The 22689-nt window shown below is 38.5% G+C and overlaps 1 protein-coding gene and 1 pseudogene across 19 annotated transcripts in view; both read left to right on the top strand.

Moving 5' to 3' along the window:
* BCAS3 (BCAS3 microtubule associated cell migration factor) overlaps positions 1-22689 on the top strand; it is a 754554-nt gene that overhangs the window by 205305 nt on the left and 526560 nt on the right. For 18 of the 19 annotated variants that reach the window (XM_078373699.1, XM_078373700.1, XM_078373696.1 and 15 more), the window contains exon 8: positions 21857-21964. In XM_078373699.1, coding sequence (XP_078229825.1) covers positions 21857-21964 — 108 coding nt within the window. Of the gene's footprint in view, positions 1-18457; positions 18612-21856; positions 21965-22689 lie in introns of those variants that run through there. The other variant, XM_078373711.1, reaches the window with a different exon arrangement.
* LOC103793152 (WD repeat-containing protein 25 pseudogene) lies at positions 17430-18485 on the top strand (annotated as a pseudogene).

Here is a 22689-nt window from a genome sequence, read left to right as displayed (position 1 = left end):
TTTAAAAACATTATAGATTCATTTAGATGAAAATGTTTAGTGATTTCTTATTGATTTTTATCTTCTATATTTATAATATTTTTTCTTTTAAGAAATCTAGTGTAAATATTTTGTAGTTCATAATTACTTAATTTAACCTTTTTATTTTCAATAGAAGAAGGATTTTTTGAAATTTGTTCTTTAAATAGTTGTAATTAACCCTCTCTGCTGCAATGAATTCACTGGGTAAATTCCATACCTTTGGCTCTTGTAATATATAAAAATGAGGACTTTTTCCTGCCTAATAAAATCTTAATAACTTTCTTTATGAGTATGGGTCAAACGTATAGTAGGTAACAGATTGTTCTGATAAAATTTTCGACACACATGCTCAATAACTCACTATAAAGCAACTTCGATAAAGAAAAGGTCGGTTAAAGAGAATTTGCATTCATTTCTATTTTAAAATTATCAGGAATAGTGTAAAGTACCTTTACTCTGCATTTTTATATGTATATATGGGATCCTGGGCACAAATTACTGATGTTTAAAGAACTGTTTAGTAATAAAAATTGCGTTCTTCCTGTCTTTCCTGTAACCTCTCATATTTGTTTACAATAGATTCAGTTACATACTAAGCTTGGCTCTGAAAATGTCTTCTAGCAACTTACCCCCTTTTTTGCTGTTAGGTTTATCTTTAAAGTCATAGCTCCATGTTTAAATGTCAAACACAAACCGTTAAAAATAATCCATTACAGCTCTGTAGAAGTCACAAAAAGACTGTGTTCTATGTACAACTTTCTTGTGCACTGTTTTCTACACCATTTGTGGCTTGTATGATAGAAACTAAAAGCTTGTTTCATGTCTTTGTATTTTAATATAACACGTTATGGGGCATGCATAGTGATTATTTTATGGAAAACTCTCATCAGCCTGCCCATGAGGAAAATTAAAATTGTCTTGCTATGTTCCATGGAAATGGTCAAGGCTTTTCAAAAGAGAAAAGAGAGGACAAAAGAATATGTCGGGCGTGCACACAACTGTGTCATTGGCAGGAAGCGTGCTGACTCCTTTGTGAATGTGTGAATTTGCGAAGACCCTTATTTTAAAGAATTATCTTTTCCTATTAGCTGTTAAGTGAGAGATTTTTCTCATATATAAATAGTTTTCAGTTTTGACAAATTTTGTTCAGTTATCTACAAGCTGAACCTTCATAACATTTGTTTCGTCTGTTTCTAATGAAGGCTTGTTGCAGAAAGAATCTAAGTTGTGACATTTTATGGATGATGCCAGTGAAATGATCAGAATTCCAGTGTCTAGTGTGTTGTAGCCATAATGAGCTCCTAATTGAAGGCGACAGGCTGCGTTTTTCCCTCCTAGTTGGTCAGGCAAAATGTTAGATTTCATTCATTATTAACTCATTCCTTATCAGCAGAGGACTGGATTAATTTGTAGGGAACATAAATAATTTTTGCTTTGTGTTAATTTTAGAGATTGAAGTTCAGGCTATACAAGATTCCCTCCCACCTCCAGCTGTTCTGATTGTATGCATTTGTGTAACTGCCATCATAATACTGATACTGTAACATTTCTGTCACCCCTAAAGTTTCTCATGCGACTTTGTGCTCGTCTTCTTCCCCTCTCTCTGGCAACACTGATTTGCTGCTTTTATTATAGTTTTGCCCTTTTTTTGTTTTACCTTTTCATAGAAGGGACTCATACAGTGTGTAGACTTTTATGTATAACCTCACTACCCCCACAATCATTATATTGAGACTCATTTTTGTTGTTTTTTTAGATAATTTGTTCTTTTTAAATGCTGATGCTTTTCATTGCATTAATGCATAATTGGCCATTCATCTATGATGGACATTTCATTGTTTCTAGGTTTTTTATTATGGATAATAAAATACGTAGTTGTGACATATGGAAAATGTTTTTTTTTTTTTGTTTTTACAGACCGATAAAGTATTTTTCAGAGTGATTATAACATTTTGCATCTCCAACAGTAATGTGTGAGAGGGTCAGTTACTTTGCATTCTTCCCATAACTTTGTACTTTGTACTATTAGTTTTTTTTTTGTTTTTTTTTTGTTTTTTTTGAGACGGAGTTTCGCTCTGGTTACCCAGGCTGGAATGCAATGGCGCGATCTCAGCTCACGGCAACTTCTGCCTCCTAGGTTCAGGCAATTCTCCTGCCCCAGCCTCCTGAGTAGCTGGGATTACAGGCACGCGCCACCATGCCCAGCTATTTTTTTTGTATTTTTAGTAGAGACGGGGTTTCACCATGTTGACCAGGATGGTCTCTCTATCTCTTGACCTCGTGATCCACCCGCCTCAGGCTTCCAAAGTGCTGGGATTACAGGCGTGAGCCACCGCGCCCAGCCTGTACTATTAGTTTTTAAAATTTTTGTCATTCTAGTGGGTGTAGTGGTATCCATTAGTGGATTCAACTTGTGTTTCCCTGATAATTAAGTATATTGAACATCTTTTCATGTACTTACTTGCTATCTGTATATCTTCTTTAATCAACTATCTTTAAAAATATTATGGCCATTAAAATTGTATTCTTCTTTTTGCTCCTACAACAGTTATCATAGAATTATGGTCATTTTATTTATTTGGTACAAACAGCTTTTTAATTTTTTCATGCATTAAATCATTTATTTTAGAGCTAGTGTAAGCTTAGCCCATATTATGTTATAACATTAATTTTAGTGCTGACATTGAAATTAAACATTAAAACAACATCAATACAGAAAAATATGACTTAATATGTGCAAGAGAGTTAGCAGGAAAAACTTGATAAAGAATTTTTTTCCTTCCAAAATTTATTATTTTTTATTTATTTATTTATTTTTTTTTTTAATTTTTTAAATTTTTTATTGGATTATAGGTTTTGGGGTACATGAGCAGAGCATGCAAGACAGTTGCGTAGGTACACACATGGCAGTGTGCTTTGCTTTTCTTCTCCCCTTCACCCACATTTGGCATTTCTCCCCAGGCTATCCCTCCCCACCTCCCCCTCCCACTGGCCCTCCCCTTTTCCCCCCCAATAGACCCCAGTGTTTAGTACTCCCCTTTCTGTGTCCATGTGTTCTCATTTTTCATCACCCACCTATGAGTGAGAATATGCGGTGTTTCATTTTCTGTTCTTGTGTCAGTTTGCTGAGGATGACGTTTTCCAGATTCATCCATGTCCCTACAAACGACACGAACTCATCATTTCTGATTGCTGCATAATATTCCATGGTGTATATGTGCCACATTTTTCCAATCCAGTCTATTATCAATGGGCATTTGGGTTGATTCCAGGTCTTTGCTATTGTAAACAGTGCTGCAATGAACATTCGTGTACATGTGTCCTTATAGTAGAACGATTTATAGTCTTTTGGATATATACCCAGTAATGGGATTGCTGGGTCAAATGGAATTTCTATTTCTAAGGCCTTGAGGAATCGCCACACTGTCTTCCACAATGGTTGAACTAATTTACACTCCCACCAACAGTGTAAAAGTGTTCGTTTTTCTCCACATCCTCTCCAGCATCTGTTGTCTCCAGATTTTTTAATGATCGCCATTCTAACTGGCGTGAGATGGTATCTCAATGTGGTTTTGATTTGCATCTCTCTGATGACCAGTGACGATGAGCATTTTTTCATATGATTGTTGGCCTCATATATGTCTTCTTTCGTAAAGTATCTGTTCATATCCTTTGCCCACTTTTGAATGGGCTTGTTTGTTTTTTTCCTGTAAATCTGCTTGAGTTGTTTGTAAATTCTGGATATCAGCCCTTTGTCAGATGGGTAGACTGCGAAAATTTTTTCCCATTCTGTTGGTTGCCGATCCACTCTAGTGACTGTATCTTTTGCCGTGCAGAAGCTGTGGAGTTTCATTAGGTCCCATTTGTCTATTTTGGCTTTTGTTGCCAATGCTCTTGGTGTTTTGTTCATGAAGTCCTTGCCTACTCCTATGTCCTGGATAGTTTTGCCTAGATTTCCTTCTAGGGTTTTTATCGTGCCAGGTCTTATGTTTAAGTCTTTAATCCATCTGGAGTTAATTTTAGTGTAAGGTGTCAGGAAGGGGTCCAGTTTCTGCTTTCTGCACATGGCTAGCCAGTTTTCCCAACACCATTTGTTAAACATGGAATCCTTGCCCCATTGCTTGTTTTTGTCAGGTTTATCAAAGATTGTATAGTTGTATGTATGTTGTGTTGCCTCCGGTGCCTCTGTTTTGTTCCATTGGTCTATATCTCTGTTTTGGTACCAGTACCATGCTGTTTTGATTACTGTAGCCTTGTAGTATAGTTTGAAATCCGGTAGTGTGATGCCCCCCGCTGTGTTCTTTTTGCTTAGAATTGACTTGGCTATGCGGGCTCTCTTTTGGTTCCATATGAAGTTCATGGTGGTTTTTTCCAGTTCTGTGAAGAAAGTCAATGGTAGCTTGATGGGGATAGCGTTGATTCTGTAAATTACTTTGGGCAGTATAGCCATTTTCACGATATTAATTCTTCCTAACCATGAACATGGAATGTTTCTCCATCTGTTTGTGTCCTCTCTGATTTCGTTGAGCAGTGGTTTGTAGTTCTCCTTGAAGAGGTCCCTTACGTTCCTTGTGAGTTGTATTCCAAGGTATTTTATTCTTTTTGTAGCAATTGCGAATGGCAGTTCGCTCTTGATTTGGCTTTCTTTAAGTCTGTTATTGGTGTAGACGAATGCTTGTGATTTTTGCACATTGATTTTATATCCTGAGACTTTGCTGAAGTTGTTTATCAGTTTCAGGAGTTTTTGGGCTGAGGCGATGGGGTCTTGTAGGTATACTATCATGTCGTCTGCAAATAGAGACAATTTGGCTTCCACCTTTCCTATTTGAATACCCTTTATTTCTTTTTCTTGCCTGATTGCTCTGGCTAGAACTTCCAGTACTATATTGAATAGGAGTGGTGAGAGAGGGCATCCTTGTCTAGTACCAGATTTCAAAGGGAATGCTTCCAGTTTTTGCCCATTCAGTATGATATTGGCTGTTGGTTTGTCATAAATAGCTTTTATTACTTTGAGATACGTTCCATCGATACCGAGTTTATTGAGGGTTTTTAGCATAAAGGGCTGTTGAATTTTGTCAAATGCCTTCTCTGCGTCAATTGAGATAATCATGTGGTTTTTGTTTTTGGTTCTGTTTATGTGGTGAATTACGTTGATAGACTTGCGTATGTTGAACCAGCCTTGCATCCCTGGGATGAATCCTACTTGATCATGATGAATAAGTTTTTTGATTTGCTGTTGCAATCGGCTTGCCAATATTTTATTGAAGATTTTTGCATCTATATTCATCATGGATATTGGCCTGAAGTTTTCTTTTCTCGTTGGGTCTCTGCCGGGTTTTGGTATCAGGATGATGTTGGTCTCATAAAATGATTTGGGAAGGATTCCCTCTTTTTGGATTGTTTGAAATAGTTTTAGAAGGAATGGTACCAGCTCCTCCTTGTGTGTCTGGTAGAATTCGGCTGTGAACCCATCTGGACCTGGGCTTTTTTTGTGAGGTAGGCTCTTAATTGCTGCCTCAACTTCAGACCTTGTTATTGGTCTATTCATAGTTTCAGCTTCCTCCTGGTTTAGGCTTGGGAGGACACAGGAGTCCAGGAATTTATCCATTTCTTCCAGGTTTACTAGTTTATGTGCATAGAGTTGTTTGTAATATTCTCTGATGATGGTTTGAATTTCTGTGGAATCTGTGGTGATTTCCCCTTTATCATTTTTTATTGCATCTATTTGGTTGTTCTCTCTTTTCTTTTTAATCAATCTGGCTAGTGGTCTGTCTATTTTGTTGATCTTTTCAAAAAACCAGCTCTTGGATTTATTGATTTTTTGAAGGGTTTTTCGTGTCTCAATCTCCTTCAGCTCAGCTCTGATCTTAGTAATTTCTTGTCTTCTGCTGGGTTTTGTGTTTTTTTGATCTTGCTCCTCTAGCTCTTTCAATTTTGACGATAGGGTGTCAATTTTGGATCTCTCCATTCTCCTCATATGGGCACTTATTGCTATATACTTTCCTCTAGAGACTGCTTTAAATGTGTCCCAGAGGTTCTGGCACGTTGTGTCTTCATTCTCATTGGTTTCGAAGAACTTCTTTATTTCTGCCTTCATTTCGTTGTTTACCCAGTCAACATTCAAGAGCCAGTTGTTCAGTTTCCATGAAGCTGTGCAGTTCTGGGTCGGTTTCTGAATTCTGAGTTCTAACTTGATTGCACTATGGTCTGAGAGGCTGTTTGTTATGATTTCAGTTGTTTTGCATTTGTTGAGCAGTGCTTTACTTCCAATTATGTGGTCAATTTTAGAGTAGGTGTGATGTGGTGCTGAGAAGAATGTGTATTCTGTGGATTTGGGGTGGAGAGTTCTGTAAATGTCCACCAGGTTTGCTTGCTCCAGGTCTGAGTTCAAGCCCTGGGTATCCTTGTTGATTTTCTGTCTGGTTGATCTGTCTAGTATTGACAGTGGAGTGTTAAAGTCTCCCACTATTATTGTGTGGGAGTCTAAGTCCTTCTGTACGTCATTAAGAACTTGCCTTATGTATCTGGGTGCTCCTGTGTTGGGTCCATATATGTTTAGGATCGTTAGCTCTTCTTGTTGTATCGATCCTTTTACCATTATGTAATGGCCTTCTTTGTCTCTTTTGATCTTTGTTGCTTTAAAGTCTATTTTATCAGAGATGAGAATTGCAACTCCTGCTTTTTTTTGCTTTCCATTAGCTTGGTAAATCTTCCTCCATCCCTTTATTTTGAGCCTTTGTGTATCCTTGCATGTGAGATGGGTTTCCTGGATACAGCACACTGATGGGTTTTGGATTTTTATCCAATTTGCCAGTCTGTGTCTTTTGATTGGTGCATTTAGTCCATTTACATTTAGGGTTAATATTGTTATGTGTGAATTTGATACTGCCATTTTGATTCTAAGTGGCTGTTTTGCCTGTTAGTTTTTGTAAATTCTTCATTATGTTGAAGCTCTTTAGCATTCAGTGTGATTTTGGAATGGCTGGTACTGATTGATCCTTTCTATGTGTAGTGCCTCTTTTAGGAGCTCTTGTAAAGCAGGCCTGGTGGTGACAAAATCTCTGAGTACTTGCTTGTTCGCAAAGGATTTTATTCTTCCTTCACTTCTGAAGCTCAGTTTGGCTGGATATGAAATTCTGGGTTGAAAGTTCTTTTCTTTAAGAATGTTGAATATTGGCCCCCACTCTCTTCTGGCTTGTAGTGTTTCTGCCGAGAGATCTGCTGTGAGTCTGATGGGCTTCCCTTTGTGGGTGACCCGACCTTTCTCTCTGGCTGCCCTTAGTATTCTCTCCTTTATTTCAACCCTGTTGAATCTGACGATTATGTGCCTTGGGGTTGCTCTTCTTGCGGAATATCTTTGTGGTGTTCTCTGTATTTCCTGCAATTGAGTGTTGCCTTGTCTTGCTAGGTGGGGGAAATTTTCCTGGATGATGTCCTGAAGAGTATTTTCCAGCTGGGATTCATTCTCTTCGTCCCCTTCTGGTACACCTATCAAACGTAGGTTAGGTCTTTTCACATAGTCCCACATTTCTTGGAGACTTGGTTCATTCCTTTTTGCGCTTTTTTCTCTGATCTTGGTTTCTCGTTTTATTTCATTGAGTTGGTCTTCGACTTCAGATATTCTTTCTTCTGCTTGGTCAATTCGGCTATTGAAACTTGCGTTTGCTTCGCGAAGTTCTCGTATTGTGTTTTTCAGCTCCTTTAATTCATTCATATTCCTCTCTAAGGTATCCATTCTTGTTATCATTTCCTCGAATCTTTTTTCAAGGTTCTTAGTTTCTTTGCATTGATTTAATACATGATCTTTTAGCTCACAAAAGTTTCTCATTATCCATCTTCTGAAGTCTAATTCCGTCATTTCGTCACAGTCATTCTCCGTCCAGCTTTGTTCCCTTGCTGGTGAGGAGTTTTGGTCCTTTCTAGGAGGCGATGTGTTCTGGTTTCGGGTGTTTTCCTCCTTTTTGCGCTGGTTTCTTCCCATCTTTGTGGATTTGTCCGCTGGTCGTCTGCGTAGTTGCTGACTTTTCGTTTGGGTCTCTGAGTGGACACCCAGAATGTTGATGATGAAGTATTTCTGTTGCTTGGTTTTCCTTCTACCAGTCTAGCCCCTTCGCTGTACGACTGTTGAGGTCCGCTCCAGACCCTGCTTGTCTGGGGTGCACCTCTAGTAGCCGTGGCACAGCGAGGGATGCTACCAGTTTCTTTTTCTGCTCTCTTTGTCCCAGGATGATGCCTGCCTAATGACAGTCTTTTGGATATAGAGGGGTCAGGGAGCTGCTTGAGGAGACAGTTTGTACTTTATAGGGGTTTAATTGCTGAGCTGTGCACTCTGTTGTTCATTCAGGGCTGTTAGGCTGCTATGTTTGATTCTGCTGCAACACAGCTCATTAAACAACCCTTTTTTTTTTCTCAAATGCTCTGTGTTGAGGGGTTTGGGCTTTATTTTTGGATGTCCGATCAGGTGTCCTGCCCAGCTCAAAGGCAGACTAGCCACTGTTTGGCTGCCGAGGCTCCGCCCTGCTGTTGTGTGATTCGCGCTGTTCCTGCCGGCTCTGCTGTGGTCTCCGCCACGCCCTGCGGCGGAGTCTCTTCGTTGTAGCGTGTTGCCTCAGCAACGGCAGGCTGCGTCAGCAGTGGGCGTGTATCTCAGTAGGGACGGGTTGCCTCGGCAACGGCTGGCTGCGTCAGCAGTGGGCGTGTATCTCAGTTGGGGCAGGTTGCCTCGGCAACGGCTGGCTGCCTCAGCAGTGGGCGTGTATATCAGTTGGGGCAGGTTGCCTCCGTAGTGGTGGACGCCCCTCCCCCACAGAGCGTCTCGGACCGTCTGCCCGGGATAGTTTGAAATCGTGGTTTTGTTCGTCCCACTGGGTATCCCAAGCGATCTGTCCCTGCAATCCCCTGGGCTGGGCTACTGTGCAAGTCTCGTTCAGTCTCAAGTCCAGCCCTCTCAAGTCTCAGGTTGCCAGTTCAACAAGGCACCCGGACAAGCGCGCCCTGTGGGGAATGCTGGGTAGGGCCGGCCGCCGCCGCCCCGGCTGCCGGCTTCGCCAGGCAGACCTACTGCCTGGCGTCCCGTGTCTTTTTATACTTGGGAGTTTCCCCGTTCTGTGGGCAACAAAGATCAGTCTGGAAATGCAGCACTGACTCACCGTTTCCGAATTCAACGCGGGCTCCAATCCTGGGTTGTTCTCACAGCGCCATCTTGAGTCCCCTCACCCTCCAAAATTTATTTTAGGTTCTGGAAGTATGCATTCAGATTTGTTACTTAGGTAAATTGTGTGTCACTGGAGTTTGGTGTACAGATTATTTTGTCCGTCAGGTAGTGAGCATAGTACCTGATAGGTATTTTTGATCCTCACCCTTTCACTTTTTACCCTCCTCCCTCAAGGAGGCCCCCGTGTCTGTTGTCCCCTTCTTTGTGTCCATGTGTGTTCATTGTTTAGCTCCCACTCATAAATGAGAGCATTCTGTATTTGGTCTACATTAATTCACTTAGGATAATGGACTCCAGCTGCCTCCATGTTTCCGCAAAGGACATGCTTTTGTTCTTTTTTATGCTGCATAATATTCAGTGATGAATATGTACCACATTAAAAAAATCCAATTGACTGTTGATGGGCATCTAGGTTGATTCCATCACTTTGGTATTGTGACTAGTGCTGCAAAGAACATAGTAATGTATGTGTCTTTATGGTAGAATGACTGATACTCTTTTGGGTTTATATCCAATAATGGGATTGTCCTGTGTCGAATGGTAGTTCTAAGTTCTTTGAGAAATCTCCAAACTGCTTTCCACAGTGGGTGAACATTCCCACCAGCAGTGTCTAAGCATTCCCTTTTCTCCACAGAATCTATTATTTTTTGACTTTTTAATAATAGACATTCTGACTGGTGTGAGATGGCAGCTGATTGTAGTTTTGATTTGCACCTCTCTAATGATTAGTGATGTTGAGCATTTTTTTCATATGCTTCTTGGCCATGGCCATGTGTATGTCTTCTTTTGAGAAGTGTCTGTTCATGTCCTTTGCCCATGTTTTAAATGGGGTTGTTTCTTTTTTGCTTGTTGTCTTTTTAAAATTCCTTATAGATTCTGTATATTAGACCATTTTCTGTTTGCTATTGATAAGTTTCTTATGCTGTGCTGAAGCTCATTAGTTTAATTAGGTACCACTTGTTAATTTTTGTTGCAATTGTTGAGATTGGTTTTGGAGTCTTCCTCATGAAATCTTTGCCAGGGTGTGTGTCCAGAATGGTATTTCCTAGGTTTTCTTCTAGAGTTGTCTTTTTTTTTTTTTGAGACAGAGTCTCACTCTGTTGCATAGACTGGAGGGCAGTGGTGCGATCTTGGCTTACTGCAACCTCTGCCTCCAGGGTTGAAGCAATTCTCTGCCTCAGCCTCCTGAGTAGCTGGGATTACAGATACCCACTACCACGCTCAGATAATTTTTGTATTTTTAGTAGAGATGGGGTTTCACCATGTTGGCTGGGCTGGTCTTGAACTCTTGACCTTGAGATCCACTCACATCAGCCTCCCAAAGTGCTGGGATTACAGGTGTGAGCCACCAGGCCTGGCCTCTTCTAGAGTTTTACAGCATTATGCTTTACATTTCAATCTTTAATTTACCTTGAGTTGATTTTTGTATATGGTATAAAGATTTTTGTATTTGGAGCCCAGTTTCAATTTTTTATGTATGGTTTGCCAGAAATCCCACCATCATTTTTTTTTTTTTAGTAGTTGAGATGTTTTTATTTATTATTTTTTTAATTGCATTTTAGGTTTTCGGGTACATGTGAAGAACATGCAAGATAGTTGCATAGGTACACATGTGGCAGTGTGATTTGCTGCCTTCCTCTTCTTCACCTATATCTGGCATTTCTCCTCATGCTATCTCTCCCCAACTCCCCACCCCCCGCTGTCCCTCCCCTATTCCCCACAACAGACCCCAGTGTGTAGTGCTCCCCTCCCTGCATCCATGCGTTCTCATTGTTCAACACTTGCCTGTGAGTGAGACCATGCGGTATTTTATTTTCTGTTCTTGTGTCAGTTTGCTGAGAATGATGTTCTCCAGGTTCATCCATGTCCCTACAAAGGACACCAACTCATCGTTTTTGATTGCTGCATAATATTCCATAGTGTATATGTGCCACATTTTCCCTGTCCAGTCTATCATCGATGGGCATTTGGGTTGATTCCAGGTCTTTTCTATTGTAACCAGTGCTGCAATGAACATTCGTGTGCATGTGTCCTTATAATAGAATGATTTATAATCCTTTGGATATATACCCAGTAATGGGATTGCTGGGTCAGATGGAATTTCTAGTTCTAGGTCCTTGAGGAATTGCCATACTGTCTTCCGCAGTGTAAAAGTGTTCCTATTTCTCCACATCCTCTCCGGCATCTGTTGTCTCCAGATTTTTAAATGATCACTATTCTAACTGGCGTGAGATGCTATCTCAATGTAGTTTTGATTTGCATTTCTCTAATGACCAGTGATGATGGCATTTTTTCATATGTTTGTTGGCCTCTTGTATGTCTTCTTTTGTAAAGTGTCTGTTCATATCCTTTACCCACTTTTGAATGGGCTTGTTTTTTTCTTGTAAATCTGTTTGAGTTCCTTGTAAATTCTGGATATCAGCCCTTTGTCAGACGGGTAAATTGCGAAAAATTTTTCCCATTCTGTTGGTTGCCAATTCACTCTAATGACTGTTTCTTTTGCCATGCAGAAGTTGTGGAGTTTGATTAGGTCCCATTTGTCTATTTTGGCTTTTGTTTCCAACACTTTTCGTGTTTTGGTCATGAAGTCCTTGCCTACTCCTATGTCCTGAATTGTTTTGCCTAGATTTTCTTCTAGGGTTTTTATGGTGTTAGGTCTTATGTTTAAGTCTTTCATCCATCTGGAGTTAATTTTAGTGTAAGGTGTCAGGAAGGGGTCCAGTTTCTGCTTTCTGCACATAGCTAGCAAGTTTTCCCAGTACCATTTATTAAACAGGGAATCCTTTCCCCATTGCTTGTTTTTGTCAGGTTGATCAAAGATTGTATGGTTGTAGATATGTTGTGTTGCTTCCGATGCCTCTGTTCTGTTCCATTGGTGTACATCTCTGTTTTGGTACCAGCACCATGCTGTTTTGATTACTGTAGCCTTGTAGTATAGTTTGAAGTCCAGTAGTGTGCTGCCTCCTACTGTGTTCTTTTTACTTAGAGTTGACTTGGCTATGGGGGCTCTCTTTTGGTTCCATATGAAGTTTAAGGTGTTTTTTTCCAGTTCTGTGAAGAAAGTCATTGGTAACTTGATGGGGATAGCGTTGATTCTGTAAATTACTCTGGGCAATATGGCCATTTTCATGAAACTGATTCTTCCTAACCATGAACATGGAATGTTTCTCCATCTGTTTGTGTCCTCTCTTATTTCATTTAGCAGTGGTTTGTCGTTCTCCTTGAAGAGGTCCTTTACGTTCCTTGTGAGTTGTATTCCTAGGTATTTTATTCTCTTTGCAGCAATTGTGAATGGCAGTTCATTCTTGATTTGGCTCTCTTTAAGTCTGTTATTGGTGTATAGGAATGCTTGTGATTTTTGCACATTGATTTTGTATCCTGAGACTTTGCTGAAGTTGCTTATCAGTTTCAGGAGATTTTGGGCTGAGATGATGGGGTCTTCTAGATGTACTATCATGTCGTCTGCAAATAGAGACAATTTGACTTCCCCTTTTCTTGTTTGAATACCCTTTATTTCTTTTTTTTGCCTGATTGCTCTGGCTAGAACTTCCAGTACTATATTGAATAGGAGTGGTGAGAGAGGGCATCCTTGTCTAGTGCCAGATTTCAAAGGGAATGCTTCCAGTTTTTGCCCATTCAGTGTGGTATTGGCTGTTGGTTTGTTGTAAATAGCTATTATTATTTTGTGATACATTCTGTCACTACTGAGTTTATTGAAGGTTTTTTTTAGCATAAAGGGCTGTTGAATTTTGTCAAAGGCCTTCTCTGCATCAATTGAGATAATAATGTGGTTTTTGTTTTTGGTTCTGTTTATGTGGTGAATTATGTTTATAGACTTGCATATGTTGAACCAGCCTTGCATCCCTGGGATGAATCCTACTTGATCATGGTGGATAAGCTTTTTGATGTGCTTTTGCAATCGACTTGCCAGTATCCCACCATCATTTATTGATTAGGGAGTTTTTTCCCTCCTGCTTGTTATAGTCAGCTTTGTCAAAGATTAGTTAGAGTAGGTGTGTGGCTTTATTTCTAGGTTTTCCAACCTGTTCCATTGGTCTATGTGTCTGTTTTTGTACCAGTACCATGCTGTTTTGGTTATGTTACTATAGCCTTGTAGTATAGTTTGAAGTCAAGTAGTATAATGCCTCCTGATTTGTTATTTTTGCTTAGGATTGCTTTTACTATTCAGGCTCTTTTTTGGTCTCATCATTTGAATTTTAGAATACTTTTTTTCTAATTCTGTGAAAAATGCTATTGGTAATTTGATAGGAATAGCATTGAAAATGTAAGTTGCTTTGGGTAGTGTGGACATTTTAACAATATTGAGTCTTCCTATCTATGAGCATGGCATGTTTTCCATTTGCTTGTGTCTGATTTTTTTCAGCAGTGTTTTATAATTTTCATTGTAGAGGTCTTTTACCTTTCCAGTTATCAGTATTCCTAGATATTGTATTCTTTTTCTGGGTATTCTGAATGAGATTGCATTCTTGATTTGACTCTCTGCCAGAATAGTGTTGGTGTATAGAAATGCTATTGATTTTTGTACATTGATTTTGTATCCTGAAACTTTGCTGGAGTTGTTAAAGAAATCTAAGAGCCTTTTTGGACAGAGACTAAGGGTTTTCCAGGTATTGAATTGTATCATCTGCGACTAGAGATAGTTTAACTTCCTGTCCTCCTATTTGGATGTCTTTTATTTCTTTCTCTTGCCTGATTGCTCTGGCTAGGACTTACAGAACTATGTTGAATAGGATTAGTGAGAGTAGGCATCCTTGTCTTGTTCTAGTTCCCAGAGGGAATGTTTCCAGTTTTTGTCTGTTCAGTATCATGTTGGCTCTGGATTTGTTATAGATGGCTCTTATTACTTTGAGATATGTTCCTTTAACATCTAGTTCATTGAAGGTTTTTAACATGAAAAAATACTGAATTTTATTGAAAGCATTTTCTGCATCTGTTGTGATGATAGTTGGTTGTTGTTTTTAGTTCTGTTTATATGATGAATCATATTTATTGTTTTGCATATGTTGAACCAACCTTGCATCCCAGGAATAAAGTGTACTTGATCATGGTGGATTTGTCCTGCTTTTCTATGTCCTGCTGGATTTGATTTGCTAGTATTCTGTTGAAGAGCTTTCCGTCTGTGTTCATCAGGGATATTGGCTTGAAGTTTTCTTTTTTCATTAATGTCTCTGCCAGGTTTTGGCATCAGAATGATGCTGGCTTCAGTGAATGAGTTGGGGGAGTCCCTCATCCTTGACTTCTTATAATAATTCCAATAGGATTGGTACCAGCTCTTCTTTACACATCTGGTAGAATTCTTCAGCTGTGAATGCATCTGGTCCAGGGCTTTTTCTCATTGAAGTTTTAAAAAAATTACTGATTCAGTTTTGGAATTCATTATTGGTCTTTTCAGGTTTTAATTTCTTCCTGATTGAATTTTGGGAGGTTGTTATTTTTCCAGAAACTTATCCATTTCTTTTACGTTTTCTAGTTTCTGTGCGTAGAGGTGTTAAAAAGAATGTGTTGCATACATCATTATTGTTAGGTCATAAGATTCTTTCCTTTTCTTTTCTTCCCTTTTTTAATTTTTGGAGACAGTTTTTCACTCTGTTGCCCATGCTGGAATGCAGTGGTGTGATCAGAACTCACTGCATCCTCAGATTGCCTCAACTTTCCCAGTAGCTGAGACTGCAGGTGTATGCAGAATTTAAAAAATACTTTGGACACAAAAACTTTGTCAGATATCTGTTTTGCATATATTTTCTCATAATATGGCACTTGCCCTTTTATTTTTTAAAATTTCTGTCTGATAAACAGTAAAAGTTTCAAATATTGATAAGTTGTGTTTTGTCAATTATATCTATTTCCATGTATTCCTTTTTCTGTTTAAGAAATAGGTTACGAAGATTTTTCTCCTGTATTTTGTCCTAGATGTATAGTTTTTGCTATTATATTTTTAGACCTATGATCACTTTGAGTTTGTTTTTGGAGCAGTTTGATTTTTTACATACAGAACTATGGTTCTTTTGGCACAATTTGCTCCAAAAATGATATTTTAATCATTTAGTTATATTGTACCTTTGATGAAAAACAGTTGGCCATACAAACATGAGTTTATTTCTCGACTTGCTATTCCATTTTCTTGAAATATATGTGTACACCTATACCAGTACTATACCATCCTTATTATTGTAGCTTTGTAAGTCTTATACATGTAAATCATTTGTATATATCTGTACCTCAGAGATATTGTATAGGGTAGGTTCAGTTCAAGATGACCCCAATAAAGCAAATTTCATAATAAGGCAAGTAACATGAAGTTTTTGGTTCTTTAGTGCACATAAAAATTATATTTGGCTAGGCACAGTGGCTCATTTCTGTAACTCCAGCACTTTAAGGTGAGGTGGGAGGCTTGCTTGAAGCCAGGAGTTTCAGACCAGCTTGGGCAACAAAGCAAGACCCTGTCTTAAAAAAAAAAAAGAATTGGCTAAATGTGGTGGTGTGCAACTGTAGTCCTAGCTATTCAGGATGCTGAGGCTAGAGGATTGCTTGAGACTAGGAATTAGAGGTTACAGTGACTTCCAGTTCAGGTGACAGAGTAAGACCCTGTATCTAAAACAAAAAACTGAAATAGGTATGTTTAAACCATACTAAAGTCTCTTAAGTGTGTAATAGCATTATGTCTTAAAAAAAAAACAATGTGTATATCTTCAAAATATTTTATTGCTAAAAATGGTAATGATCTGATACTTCAGTGAATCATAATCTTTTTGCTGATAGAGAGCCCATAAGGGCTCTTTCCTGTTCAGAGTCATGAAACCAATACACAAAACTGAAAGTGAGGCAGTGCAGGCTTTATTCAGTAGCCTTGGAATTGGAGAAGTGGGAGCTTAGCGTAACTTCTTAGCTCCTGAGAAACCTGGAAGTTACAGATATGGGGCATCTTTAATGAAGGGTTTGGGCATTAAGAGCCAGGAGAGGAATATATTTTTCTTGGAAAGGGATGGAGATTTTCCTGGAATCAAGGAGCCACCTCTTTTCTATGCTTTCCTGGTCTTTTCTGGTCATTGTCGTGGTGATTGTCAACTGTCATGGTGCTGATGGGAGTGTCACTTAGCATGGAAATTGGATTATAATGAAGCCAGAGGTTCTTCAGAGGTCAAGTAAGCTGCCATTGTAGATTTCATCAGCTTTAGCTGGTTTAGACCTAAAAAGGAACTTCTGACCACAGACATCCTGTTTCCTAAAAATAAATGGAGTTAAAGCTGAGTAGGAATTTAGCCATGTCACATAGGCATTGCATTGGCCAACAAAAATGGGGTAGGAGTCCAACCAAGTCATGTAGGCAATGAGTAACATTAGGGCCTTGCTCTGGATTAGGCTTTGGCTTAAGGGAATGTTGTGTTTAATCTTCTATCTAAATCACGAAAACTTTCTCCATATCGGCAGTAAGCCTGTTTCATTTTCTTCTCATTCATGTGTTCACTGGAGCAGCACTTTTAATTCCCTTCAATAATTTTTTCTTTGTGTTCATGACTTAGTTATGTGGTGCAAGAGGTCTGGTTTTCTGCCTGTATCAGCTTTCAGCATGTCTTCCTTACTAAGCTTAATCATTTCTAGCCTTTGATTTGAAATGAGAGATGTGCGACTCTTTATTTCAAATGAATGCTTAGAGTCTATTGTAGGATTATTAACTGGTCTACTTTCCATATTGCTGTGTCTCAGTGATTAAGGAGGCCTGAGGAGAGGGAGAGAGACAGGAGAACACTGGGTAGGTGGCACCTCCAGAACATACACATTTATTGATTAAATTTGCCGTCTTCTCTGGGTGCACTTTGTGATGCCCCAAAACAGTTTACAATAGTAACGTCAAAGATCACTGATCACAGATCATTCTAACAGATATAATAAATGAAAGAGTTTGAAGTATTGTGAGAATTACCAAAATGTGATGGAGAGACGCTAACTGAGCACATGATGTTGCAAAAATGGCTTCAGTAAACTTGATTGACACAGGGTTCCCACAAACCTTAAATTTGTAAAAAAAAAAAAATAAATTAATTAAAAATGCAGTTTCTGTGAAGCACAGTAAAGTGATATGCCGTAAATTAGGCATGCTCATACATAATAATCATGTTATCTTAATTTACAAAAAGATTTTAAAGTTGGCTTGTCATTGTGTTTAAAAAGGCCTGGTAGGATTTTGATTATGATTACCCAACAATCCCATTACTGGGTATATACCAGAGTGTCTGAGTTTATTCAGCCGTATTTGAACAGCCATTATAAAGAAACCACGGTTCCCCAGAAAGTGCTTTTCTACCTGAGAGGCCACAGGGGCCCTGTCAACAGTGTTCAGTGGTGTCCAGTGCTTTCTCAGAGCCACATGCTTCTCTCCACTTCTATGGATAAAATTTTCAAGGTATGGAACGCTGTGGACTCTGGGTACTGCCTGCAGACCTACTCCCTGCACACAGAGGCAGTGCGGGCCGCCCGCTGGTCTCCCTGTGGCCGGCGCATCCTCAGTGGTGGCTTTGACTTCGCCCTGCATCTAACAGACCTTGAAACAGGAACCCAGCTATTTAGTGGTCGAAGTGACTTTAGAATCACTACCTTGAAATTCCATCCAAAAGACCACAACATTTTTTTATGTGGAGGCTTCAGCTCTGAAATGAAAGCTTGGGATATAAGGACCAGCAAGGTGATGAGAAGCTACAAGGCCACCATTCAGCAGACCTTGGACATCCTGTTCCTCCCGGAAGGCTCTGAGTTCCTGAGCAGCACGGATGCTTCCACCCGGGACTCGGCTGACCGCACCATTATTGCCTGGGATTTCCGGACCTCTGCCAAAATCTCTAATCAGATTTTCCTCGAGAGATTCACCTGCCCCAGCCTCGCCTTGCACCCCAGGGAACCCGTGTTCCTGGCACAGACCAATGGCAACTACCTGGCCCTTTTCTCCACTGTGTGGCCCTACCGGATGAGCAGACGGCGGCGCTATGAAGGGCACAAGGTGGAGGGCTACTCAGTGGGCTGCGAGTGTTCCCCAGGCGGTGACCTGCTGGTGACGGGCAGCGCTGATGGCCGGGTCCTGATGTACAGCTTCCGCACAGCCAGCCGGAATGATTATCAATCATTCTTCTATGACAACACAAGCACACGTATGTTTACTGCAGCACTATTCACAATAGCAAAGACTTGGAACCAACCCAAATGCATATCAGTGGTAGCCTGGGTAAAGAAAATGTAGCACATATATACCATGGAATACTACGCAGCCATAAAAAGGATGAGTTCATGTCCTTTGCAGGGACATGGATGAAGCTGGAAACCATCATTCTCAGCAAACTAACACAGGAACAGAAAACCAAACACTGTATGTTCTCACTCATAAGTGGGAGTTGAACAGTGAGAACACATGGACACAGGGAGGGAGATATCACACACTGGGGCCTATCGGGGTGGGGGGCTAGGGGAGGGATAGCATTAGGAGAAATACCTAATGTAGATGATAGGTTGATGGTACAGCAAATTACCATGGCACATGAATATCTGTGTAACAAACCTGCACGTTCTGCACATGTATCCCAGACCTTAAGGTATAATAAAAACAAAACAAATAAAACAAATACGTAGTTCAGTTTGGGGAGACTTGCCATCTTAAGAATATAACTCCCAATCCAAGAACATGTATTTACTATTATTTATATAGGTCTTTGATTTCTTTTATCTGCATTTTATAGTTTTTAGCTTACGAATCATGCATGTATTGTGTTAGACTTATATAGAATTATTTCATATTTTCTACTTCATAGAATTTCATATTTTGTATTTGCTATTGCAAATGATACTTTCAGTTTCAAATTGTTCATTTTTATACAAACATATGATTTTATATGTAGACCTTGAATTCTGCAACCTTGGTAAAATTCTAGTAGCTTTTTAAAGAGATTCTTTGGGATTTTTTTTATGTAGATAATGTTATCTGTAAATAGATAATGTTGTTTGTGTTGGTTTTAGTTCTACCTTTACAATCCAGATGGTCTAGATCTTTTTGCCTGTACTTATTGCACTGGGTAACATTTCTTATACAATGTTGAATAGGAGTGATAAGTTCAGAAAATTTTACCTTGTTCTGGACCTTACAGGGAAGGTGTGTATTCTTACATCTACAGATTTTTTTGTCGATGCATTTTATCAGGTTCTAATTCTAACTATGGTTTGTTCTGTGTTTGTCTCCTGAAAAGGGTGTTGCCTTTTTATTCCTAAAAATGCCACATCTGTATCTTTCTAATGTGGCAATAATCATAGTGGTTTCCCCCCTTTTCTTGTGAATATGGTGAATTACATTAATAGATATTCTGTAGTAAACCAGCCTTGCATTCCTACAATAAACTTCACCTGGTTTTATATTGCTGGATTTTATTTGCTAATATTTTCTTAAGGAGTTTTGGACATATATTTATGAGACATATAGATATACAAGCATATCTTTTATTTTCTTGCAATATATTTATTTAGTTTTTGGATGTGTGCATTATAAAATATGTTGGAAAGTGACTCTTCTACCTTATGAAAGAGTTTGTGTATGATAGGTATAAGTTTTTTGTTTGATTAATCCATAGAGCTTAGAGATGAAGGCATTTTTGAGGATTTTCTTGATAAGAAGTTATGAATTCAATTTCTTTTTAGATATTGGGCTATTCAAATTGTCCTGTGTAGATTGGTTATGGCAGTTTGTACATTTTAAGGAATTTGTCTGTGTTATCAGAATATTCCCTGTTTTCTTTATGTTACTTATTTGTTCCTTCTGTGATTTTTTAACACTTTGACTAGAGTTACTGATTTTGTTATCTTTAAAAAAACAAAATTTTAGCTTTAGTGATTCCCCCTCATTGCTTACTCATTTTATTTTATCAAGTGCTTGTTGCATTTTTATTTCCTTATTCCTTATTTTTTATTTCCTTTTACTGAATTTAACTAGTTCCTCTTTTAAAACTTTCTTAAATTGGAAACATTGGTTTCTTTGTCTATCCCTGTGTCTAGAACACGTTTTTTTCTTTATTATATCTTTGCAATAAGTCTTAATCATATGGAATGCATTTTCATATATGTTCTAGAATGAGATCTCACTTCTGGTATATTTTTGATGAGGTTTTAAACTATCAATCTAGAGTCTTTTAGGCCATGTTATTTGCTTTTACATAGGTTTTTTTTTAGTTTTAGTTTTTTTTTAAACAGAGTTTCACTGTCTCTCCCAGGCTGGAGTGCACTATCTTGGCTCACAGCAACTCCACCTCCCAGGTTCAAGCAATTCTGCTTCAGCCTGCCTAGTAGCTGGAATTACAGGTGCTTGCCACCACACCCAGTTAATTTTTATATTTTTAAGTAGAGACAGGGTGTCACCATGTTGGCCAGACTGGTCTGAAATTACTGAGCTCAAGTGATCTGCCTGCATCGTCTCCCAAAGTGCTGGGATTACAGGCATGAGCCACCATGCCCAGCTTACATAGGTATTTTTTTAAACCATTTTATTTCTTGTGTACATATGTCAGAAATATTTCCTTAGATTTGTTCCAAGATACTCAAGGGTTAAAATTTTACTAATTGTTCTCAATTTATTAAAATATACCTGATGTTTGTATATTATACTTTTATCTAGTAACCTTGATAAATCCATATAACAGTTTGTCTTTATTGTGAAAATGCCTCTGTGTGTGTGTGTTTATGCACAGATGACATATATTTCTACATACAGATTGGTATTTTTGGCTTTTACCCAATTAAGTTTTTAGCAAATAATGACAGCTTTATTTCTTCCTCCTAGTAATTGCTTTTCTAGACTTATGCATAAGACGTTGCATACGATGTTGAATAGAAATTATCATAATGAGCATTTTTTTCTACATCCTGCTTTCAGGGTCAAACTTTTTCATATTTTATGGGTGTTTGCCAGCTTTTGTTTGTTAGTTTTAAGGTTGGTACCCTTTATCATTTTAAGGAAATGTTTCTTATGACTAGACTTTGAAGTTTATCAGATTATTTTCTGTATCTATTGTTGTAATCATATCATTTTTCTTCTTTTTTTTTTTTTTTTTTTTTTGAGATGGAGTCTTGCTCTATTGTCCAGGCTGGATTGTAGTGGCATGATCTTGGCTGACCTCAACCTCCACTTCCTGGGTTCAAGCGATTCTCCCGCTTCAGCCTCTCTGTAGCTGGGATTATAGGCATGCACCACCATACCCGGCTAATTTTTGTATTTTTTTAAGTAGAGACCGGGTTCCACCATGTTGGCCAGGCTGGTCTCGAACTCCTGACCTTGTGATCTGCCCACCTCAACCTCCCAAACTGCTGCGATTGTAGGCATGAGTGATCACGCCTGGCCTAATCATATCATTTTTCTTCCATGTAGTACTAATTTGGTGGGTGATATTTTTTCTTTGCCAAATTTTGCATTCCTAAGTTGACATAATATAAAGGATGTATTATGATCATTTTTGGGGTAAGTTGTCAATCAGTTTACTAATATCTTGTTAATCAGAGGTTCAAATATTATGTTAATAAGAAAATGTAGAGATTATTGGTCTTCTTTTAAAAAATAATGACATTTTTCTTTTTTAGCACAAGCCCACCATACTGTTGTGTGGATCTGTATTCACTTCGTACTGGGGAGATGGTCAAGTCCATTCAGTTTAAGACACCTATTTATGATCTTCATTGCAATAAACGGTAAGGATTTTTTCATATGTTTCTTGTATCAAATAAGAAACATGCTCTCCTTGGCATGGAGAACTCTACCAATTTCAATGACTAACTTAGATTTATTTTTAAAAATCTCAAGGAAACACCTTCTGAATTCTGTTCGATGGAATAGCTCTACAATTTCTTGATGAATGTATTCAGACTTGTAGTCTTGATCCATTAGGGAACTGTGAATTCAGTTTAGTGGAATACAATGAGCATTTGTAAAACAAAATGGAAACGAATAGAAAGTATCAGAGCAAACTTTAAACAGTTAAGTATTGTTTTGAGAAATCTTTTAATACAGCTTTTTATATGTATGATGGATATGCTGATTTATGATGTGAAATGTAATTTTGCTGTGAGAACCCACCAAAACTTTTGAAAATCATGTTCCTGAACTATAAAAAATGCTTTAAAATATTTTTATTCCTTCATACTTCACAATGGCACTAAAATAGGGACTAGACTGATTTTTATCCTTAACATTTATCTCATTTAGTTGCTGGGAAAATATTCAAATCTATCTTGAACTTCTATCTGACCTCTAGGGCTAATGACAAATTAATCACAGAACATTAGGTGAGAAAGGAACCTTAGGATTCTTCTATCACTTAGCACTTTCCTTTTCCATTTGAGCAAACTGAAGCCCTAGGATGGTAAATGTCTTGATCATTAGCCCTTAGATACCTCATCTAAATCTTCCCACCTTG

This window comes from Callithrix jacchus, chromosome 5 (genome assembly GCF_049354715.1).
Source record: "Callithrix jacchus isolate 240 chromosome 5, calJac240_pri, whole genome shotgun sequence".
NCBI classification, from domain to species: domain Eukaryota; kingdom Metazoa; phylum Chordata; class Mammalia; order Primates; family Cebidae; genus Callithrix; species Callithrix jacchus.
The sequence above is the reverse complement of the archived record's forward strand: the minus strand, read 5'-3'. Positions and strand labels throughout refer to the sequence as shown.